This window comes from Oculina patagonica, chromosome 14 (assembly GCF_052425735.1).
Source record: "Oculina patagonica isolate OP01 chromosome 14, crgOcupat, whole genome shotgun sequence".
In the NCBI taxonomy this organism is placed as follows: Eukaryota; Metazoa; Cnidaria; class Anthozoa; order Scleractinia; family Oculinidae; genus Oculina; species Oculina patagonica.
In genome coordinates this window covers 23,520,515-23,529,305 of record NC_135771.1, presented here as the reverse complement: position 1 = coordinate 23,529,305, position 8,791 = coordinate 23,520,515, and the positions used below count along the sequence as shown (strand labels likewise).

Below are 8,791 nucleotides of genomic sequence, written 5' to 3'. Positions count from 1 at the left end.
TATGTTCTGTCCTTTATTTTGTCTCAAGCGATGTTAAATGCCGTCGTTTTAGAGGCCGAATTAAATTCTAGATCTTCTCGTTCAGCGCACTTCATAACTCGAGAAAATAGACGACTTAAGGAGCACGTTGTCGAGCGTTTTAAGTCTTCTAGTTTGATGTCCTGCAGTCATTCTTGTTTGAGATACGATTGGTGTACTTCTGTAAACTTCGAGGTGACTTTCAAGAATGGTAAAGGAACTTGCGAGCTAAACAGGGGCGAGATCTCTGCCATCGACGCAGAAAGCAAACTTCACGAAGAGCAAGGCGTCATTTTTTTAATGATACTGAAGGTAATTTATAAAAAGAAAGTGTTTTTCGTGTTTCTTCAGGGTTATTTTAGCAGAAGTAACTGTTTTACGGGAAGAGGTAAGCACGCGAGTGTTTTTGCAGCTGCTTCGAGGACTCCCCTCTGGCCAAACGTTTGCTTACGGACCTTACGTTTCGATAACTCAACAGGAAACAACCAATCACAGCGTAGTAATACTAGGAGTTATTGCTACTTCCCTTGGATGGGTTGCTTGTTTATTGTAATACTCTTTTCCCTCCCTTCCTCCCTTCACTTTAGTATTTTGTCAGAGTTTCCCAGCAATCCCTTAATTCTCCTAGACACTGCGAGAGTAACAAATCGGCCCTGGGAAAGAAATAAAAATTCGTAACCAACGTTTTCCCCATATTTCAGTTCGAATTGTAAACACAACCATTTAAATGTTCGATAATATGTCTTCTTTTAGCTCAGATTTAAAATTGTTAGCCGGAATGCACCCTTTTGTTCATTTGTGGGTGAGTTCTAGGTCATGTGTTGTATGTACCCCTTAAAATTGTTGCGATAGCTGTCAAATCGTAATAGCCACCTTCGTATTTTCCTTAAAGAAAAAATTAAGTACGTTCTGGCCAATGCAAGTGGGCAGAGTTCCACGGGATTTTTTCAATTTTTTTTTGTTGCTTCTGGAAGACATTTACAGAAGGCTGTAAATATAAAGTGTGGCCGTAATTTTTCTGCATAGTTTCAGTTGAAGATTCTAGTAAACAAGATAAGTTTATCTTACAGGACTTGGTGCACGAAAGGGAAAATCTTACATTACCAGGACCAAGAGAAAGTAAGTGACTTATGTCAGTTATAACTTAATTTAAAAAGAAAATGTTTTCCATTTTAAATATATTTCTATCTTTTTTAGTTTTGTACGTAGTCATTTTGATCTTAAGTAAACATTTAATGAACAACAATGTCAGTGATATTTGGACGTAATACGAATCACAAATGCGGAACATAATTTATGCCATGTAGATAATTTATGTGGTACATAGTTGCAATCCCCTGGACGTCATAAAATTAGTACGAATAACAACTTTGAGACCATTAATTTGCCTTAAGGTTTATCTTAATGACGGCAAAGGGTTTTTAAAATTATAAGATCTGTGTGGAAAAGTTGCTAATTATCTCGTAATTTACAGTCTTACCATTTTTTCCACGTTCTTTCCATTTTTGGCATTCAATTAATTTGTACGACCATTTTCTACTTTACTATTCCAGATTTCACCGCATCATTTACTTGTGATGATGCCATGGAAATGTTTGCCGATGGCAGGAGTCTGGGAAGAGATAATGAAGACTGTAGAAGGCCAACGTATTTTATCATACCAGGAAACACCAGACTTATTTCAATAAAAGCAAAGCCCTCGAAGTTTCAGGGTGGAATACTAGGCTCCTTTAGCAACGGACTTGTAACAAATGAAAGCTGGAAATGCACCGATGATTTTTATCTTGGATGGAATATCCCACATTTTGACGACAGCAATTGGCCACTGGCAGTGGTTGTCGCAAAATACGGCGATATCCCCTGGGGACCTATACCTGTTATAGCCGCGACTGCAAAGTGGATATGGACGGCTGGACCAGGACTCGGTACCGTTTATTGTAGACTAAATCTTCCGTAAATATTAATCATTACTTACATGTATCGACAGTAGGATAAGCGCAGTGCTGAAGCCCTGTTATGGTTAGTGACTTTATCTCTAAATTTCCTTTCCTTACCAAAAAAAAAAATCAACTGAGATATTAACTGGAAAATCTTCCTTACAATAATTAAGTTAAAAGCTGTTTTAAGTTAATCAATAATCAAGTAAAAGCAGATATTTGCCTACACGGCCAATTACGGCCATTACGATCTTCATTATGTCTAGGGGTCTTCTGGAGGTTTCTTGGTCCAGTTCTAAGTATGGCGATAGATCCCTTTCTGTCTGTGCGCCGCACGTTGGAACGGCCTACCCGACCATCTGAGACTGGCAGTGAACTTAGATGCTTTTAAGCGTGATCTTAAGACTAATTTATTTCGAAAGTATTTTTATTCGTCTTATTAGCTATTTTACCTTTTTAGTTTTTAATTTTTTAAATTGTAAAGCACCTTAGAACTTTAGTATAAGTGCGCTATATTAAGTTTCATTTATTATCATTATTATTTATTAGAAAAGTTTATTATTCTAGCGGTCCTATGCTAGCAGCACTAGAAGTTATAGAGTTGGGATATACTCAGCCCTACAATTCTAGAGCAAATATAAACACATGTCTGACACATTTTCATTTTAATTTTTATTGGGCTCGTGAGAAGAGGCTTTAGGTAACTGGTGAGGCCCTGTTAGGGGGGTTTAGGTTATCCCTTATCCCAATAATTTTGAGGGCAGTTATTCTTTATCCCTAAAATTACCAAAGCTGTTATCCCTTATGTTTTGATTTTTACTATCCCTAAAACTGAGTTGTTAATGTGTTGTTATTTTTTAAACATTTATACTTTATCCCTAAAATAATTTTGTGAGTTATCCCTTATCCCTAAAACCCCTAACAGGGCCACACTGGTCCTTTGGTAGCTAGACATCTTTATTTATTCAGGGTTGCCCAGTCAGCAGCCAATGCTGCTGGTATCAACAGAGGCCTGCGAAGTAATAAAAAATCACAATAAGTGAAATAGAGGCTATTAGTATGTAATAGAACTTGAAAACCGGAAATAAATCGCATATGGAAAACAACCTTTAAGTTTAAAATAATGAGAGAGCAGAGTCTGCTACTTTTGCTACTAATGCCTTAATGCACTTTGAAGGAAACAGTTGTCTTATGTGGATCAACTTAGCCGAGCTTCAGCGTTAAAATATTTTTTTTTCACTTCAGAACTTTTGAGATAGCAGAAATTCACTGAACAGTTGTTTACTACTCTTTCGGACCAAGTCATATAATACAGTAAAAACCCGCGAGTAAGAACCTTAGATTTAAGAACCTGTTAACGTTAGGCTAAAATTTGCAAATTACACTCCATTTTAATAAGAACCTATTTAGCCTCAAATTTGGAAACAGGTTCTTATTTTCTAAAATATTGACTAAAAGTGATCACTTTTGGGTAATGAGTTTGGACAAAGCATTACTGTACATGTATATAATGTCACAAATTATAATGTATAATTGGTGCTTCATTTAAAAAAAAAAACACTTCTGTGATAGCAAATTTTGTACAAGGTTACAAGGTATAGGCCGAATATCACTAAAAGTTCTATTAGCATCAATGTAAACTTTCTTCAGAAAATAAGAACCTATTAAGAACCTAAATAGCCAAATTTTTCTTAACTGCCAATTATACAAGAACCTGTTTAGGCTAACATGGAAAAAATAAGGTTCTTACTCGCGGGTTTTTACTGTACTGCAATCCTTTAACAAATGGGTTCATCATCTACATAGTTCTATGTAGATAGAACCATTTTTACTCGAGTGCCGAAAGTAAGCTGCCTTCGCTTTGGTTTTACATAACTTCGCTTAGTGATTGGTATAAAAATCTAACGCCACTTTCTTAGCCAACCAAAACTAAAACCAAAACCAATCGTGACTCTCTCGCGCACGTTTTCCCGCGCTTCGTGCCTACGACACGTATTTGCTTTGAGTTTTGATTTGTTCAATGGATTGTTTGTGTGCTCTGTCATTGGCCAGAGTAAGTACTTTGCTTTTGGTTTTACGACGCTCAATTGAAAACGGCTCATGATACTTAAACTTTGCTTTTGGTTTTACGACGCTCAATTGAAAACGGCTCTATACTTAAAAAAAGTTCACAGTTTGTTAAAATGACCTTTCAGTGGTCAAAGCAAAGCATACAGGCCAATACACTGTATGTTAGCAGATGCAAAATTAAACAGGCACAAAGATAGATATGAAATGTTTCCTTTTTGTCTCGTGTCGTCATGACGACGTTGTCATGACGACACGAGATAATTCTACAGGGGGAGAACTGCATTCCATGCGTGTTTGCTTTCTGAGGCCGCCGAATTTTCCCGCCATGTCAATATTTTTCCCGCCATGTCAACATTTGCTTTGTGAGGCCGCGGAATTTTCCCGCCATGTCAACATTTGTTTTGTGATCGGATGCCGCCGGAATTTCATATCAAAGAAATAATGTTTCTTTACAAAGGTCGCAACTAACGCGCTGGTTTATCAAACAGTAAGTTAGGAGTATTTATTGTAAAGGGCTTATTATGTAAAAATACAGGCACGCTAAAAAGAGATGACGTTTTTTTCTGAACTTGCAGCAAACGAGCAAATTTTAAGTGGTCCAACAGGCAATAAAAATGGAACAGAAATAAGGCCCCTTTTAGCTGGCAACAGTGCCTATCCGCTAACGAACTGGCTAGTGAAACCCTTCCCGGACAGAGGACGCCTGACTCAGGAGCAGCGAAAGTTTAAAACCTAAAGTTCGGTGCGCTACGATCTGTAGTGGAACGAGCATTTGGCATGTTGAAAGTTCGTTGGAGAATTGCGTTGAAAAAGGTTGAACAAAAAACGAGCATCCTTAAAAAGACTATGATTGCTACGTGACTTTTGCACAACTTTGTATTGAAAGGGGTGACCTTTGTGGCATGAACAACAACAATTTAATAACAGAAGATTTACGATTAGATAAAGACAATTATTTTGATGCCAAATCTTTAAAAATGTCAACTGTGGCGTTTGTTTGTTCAAATCTTGCGTTGTGCAGTTCCATACTTTTTCCCACATTTCAATAAAAGAACTCTGCCAGTCTGGAGTCGTACTTTTTTGCCTTTCTTTTTTCAGGCGGTTCTGATTCATCGAGAGAAACATTTACACTTTCGATTTGCAAAGCCTCGTTAGGTAAAGGTAGAACTCAATGTATGACCTAAAGAGGGAAATTATATTGGATGAGTTTTCTTAGGATTGAAGAGCAGAAATCTAAAGCGCAAAACATACATTGTTTTTTTATTTTTTTGACCCGAAGATTGACCTGAGTCAAGAGGCACTACATGTAGCTTCATATATCCTGCTGTGAATTCCACGCTACAATGAACACAACTTTTATAGACGACAACAACAGCCTTTTCAGTGCATGAATGAAACTCTAAAGAGGAATACACGTAGATGTGACGCATTTTTTTTTCTTTAAATTAGCTGTACGCTTTTCAATTTTGGATATATTTGACATGCAGCCAGCAGTTATCAAGAAAAATACAGACAAGTTTTACGTTCTTAAAATAACATTCTTACCTTTGCCGACAAGATTGTACTGAAAATCAATGAAATTAATTGTAACTCAAGCAGAAAACGCGTAGACGAAGAATGAAATACACCAGGTTATTACAAACGCATAATACAATGTACTAACCGAAAGAGAGAAATTATATTGATGAGTTTTAGAACGGATCTGAAAAGCAGAAGTGTCTAATAATCAACAAGATGTCATTAGATGGACCTGCCTGTAAATTTTTCGTTGTCGTTGTTGTGCATATAACGCTAGTATACCGCAACTTGAATTGAGCGAGAAAAGCAGTTTTTAACATGAAGCTCTAAAATCTCTTTGGAGTGTCTTGTCTTGTGGTCGCTTGTAAAGTTTTAATTTGTGCAATTGTGAGATGTATCAGAATAACAGCTTCACTTTGCCAATTTAAAGAATAGCGTGCTTTCATTTGATATCTATTATTTTATCTTGAGAGTTTTGGAAAGTAGTTAAAAATCATTTCTGCTTACAACGCGTAGGAAAATGGTGCAGGTTTCAACAGGATATTTACTGTTACAAATGTATTTATAGAGATTACAGTTGTGGAATATAGCAGATATAGCTTTTATATCAACGTAACTAGTATACCTAATGGTAAAAATGTTACGTTGCTGAAAGAGAGGACGTGTAAATATCAGTTGTTCGATCTTTAAGCATTGTTCTTATCTTTGTGTAGACAACTTTTTTTTAATTTAGCCGCGGCAACAGATTGTATCGGGGTTAAAGAGGGATTGTAATCTAAGCAATTAGTTGGCGGTTCGGGATTGAATGTCAAAGTTAATCTTGCACACATATAGCACATGTCGTTTGAACAAAAGGTTTGAATCGTTTGAATCGTTAGTCGATTGAATACCCAACCATTTTAAAGTTATGACCAGTTATGGTACAGCATAGTAAGCTCTGTGTAGAAGTTTTAAAAGTCTCTCTTTAAAAGTGAGATTTGTGCGAGTTAAACACTACTACATAGTTTATTGCGTACGTTCGCGCGGAATCACGTGTCAAGAAAGATCGAATGTTTCTAATAAGCAGAACCTAGCAGAATATTTCATTCAGTAGATTTCATCCAATAAGCAGGCCAGAGTCTAAGCGCGGGCCGGCCGAAAATAGCGAAGAAAATGATTGTAATTTACAATTTCTTCAGCCGTTGAGTTGGCCTTACAAAAACATTAAGACCGGCTCAAGAGTGACCAAAACCAAATTTCTCCTCACAATATCAATACTAAATTAGGAGAAGAGGTTATAAGAATTAACAAAATCATCACCACTCGCATGTCATTATCACCTAACAGGCTAAGCGGTCACGAATAAACACCCAAAGCGATATCTCATATAGCGTGAAGAAAGCACATGGAAGTCATAGTATAAGTATACAGTAGAATGTATGCTTAGTGAACCAAAGTGCAATACAGCGTTTTTCCACAGCTAAGTATCTGGCTGTCATCTTTTTCTGCTGTTATTGGAGTCCTATAACTGATCAACGGCCAGATGCTGAAGTGTACTTTGAATTTTGTTTTTTTTATGTTACATACACGCTTTTCAATTCTTGATATCTTTGCAAGCAATAAATAGACGTGAAAAGCGATCATCTCTTTTTTAAATAAACTCTAAAAAGTGACACGAGACACTAAGCCCAGAGGGCTTTTGATTTAGTTTCCGTTGCAAAATCTAGAAAATCCTGAAAATCTGACATGCTAGTGAGATCAAATTGATAACCAATGGTAGGTAATTGAATAGTGTATCAAAAATCAAACTAAATTAAATGCAATGGCCAGTGGGAGGCTATGAATAACACCAAAAAATCAGCAAGATATAAGATTGACGGCAGGCAAAGGTTTAATTTTGACATATCATATTCAATAAAAGCGCATAAGGTTTGATGATACATAATCTCGAGATAAATCTATACCCCCCTGGTTAAGCAAATGTGTTGAAACCACGAAACCTTCACTAAACATTATTAAAACAAGCAGAAAGAGGTTTGTGAATGAAATAAATTGATTTACTTGTGTTTACTGTTATTCTAATTAAAGCAACGCAAATATGGCTTTACCTTCGAAGGTCAAATGTTAAAGTACGCTACCCTTTGCTGTACGACCGTGTTAACTTCGCCGAATGTGATAAATTTAACTACATGAATTAAATTTTAGTTAAGTAGAAGTACTTTGCGTGCATTTTGTGCGAATATTCTTGTTTCAAATTAAAATCTTTCCCAGGGAGATTAAGTGAGGAATATTTTGTAGACTTTTAGTCTATCTTCATTCATTTCAAGTTCCATAAAGATAATCCTTGTATTTTGATGCCCAGCACTTGATCGTGTCTTGGGTTCTGGCAAGCTGTTGAAATTGTTTATAATGTGACCCATTCTTTGCTCCGAGAATTCCAAATTGGGGCAAAATGACCTAAAATATCTTATTGGAAAGGAAACTCATTGATGATATAACGAATGTTTTCAAGGTTTGGGCAAAAACTACCAGCTCAATTATATGCATTTTAATTTATGAATTTATGTCACGAATCACGCAGCCAGTGCAGTATCGCAGAGGTCATGGGTTCGATTTCCGTTCAAGCCTGAATTTTTTTCAGGCTTGCTTTTCTCAACTGCTTAAGTTGAGTACATTACTGCAATGATCTTTCATTTGCTTAAAATGTATATCCGCAGTACAAATATATGAATTTCATATATTCATTTCTTAAAGATTTCCGTTAAAATTTTTCAAAGTCGCTGTTTATTGTCCGTCATAATCTTACCAAATCTTAAATATTCTTATTCCTGTTTGGTTAATTATTCCCCCCCCCCCCCTCCCTTAGTTAACTGTTAGTTTTTTTTTTATAAAAAAGGAAATAAAAAAAGAAAAAATTCTCTGACTAAATTATCACATCGGAAATGCCGTGAGGATTTCTGCCTATGAGACACTATTATCAAGAATGACAGACTACAAACTCTAACATATGAAAAAGGAATTGGAGAAGCAGATAAGATGTGCGGAAATGATAGCAAAGCAGTTTTGCTGTTGAACTTAGAAATTGGCCTTATTATAATTAATTATATTCAAATATACGCGGTGTTCTAACATAATGTTGACAGTTTTTTTTTTTTATCTAAGTAGACATTTCAACGTATGGTATCGCGAAATAGCTTTGTAGGAACTGCGTCTTGCAGCATTTTGGCGGGAAAACCTGGAGGGCGACTCAAAATGCAAAGACAGCAATA

General features: G+C 36.2%; 1 protein-coding gene across 1 annotated transcript; it reads left to right on the top strand.

Moving 5' to 3' along the window:
* LOC144637620 (uncharacterized) lies at window positions 1-3,126 on the top strand. The gene is made up of 3 exons (XM_078496680.1): window positions 1-406; window positions 1,045-1,137; window positions 1,572-3,126. Exons 1-3 carry the CDS (start codon window positions 31-33, stop codon window positions 1,973-1,975), a joined length of 873 nt encoding a protein of 290 aa, XP_078352806.1. The 5' UTR covers window positions 1-30; the 3' UTR covers window positions 1,976-3,126.
* The last annotated feature ends 5,665 nt before the right edge of the window (window positions 3,127-8,791 follow it).

Coding starts and splice junctions, on each gene's coding strand:
- LOC144637620 (XM_078496680.1), top strand. CDS start 31: ATGTTAAATGCCGTCGTTTTAGAGGCCGAATTAAATTCTAGATCTTCT. Junction 407..1,044: donor TAACTGTTTTACGGGAAGAG/GTAAGCACGCGA, acceptor TTTTCTGCATAG/TTTCAGTTGAAGATTCTAGT. Junction 1,138..1,571: donor ATTACCAGGACCAAGAGAAA/GTAAGTGACTTA, acceptor TTACTATTCCAG/ATTTCACCGCATCATTTACT.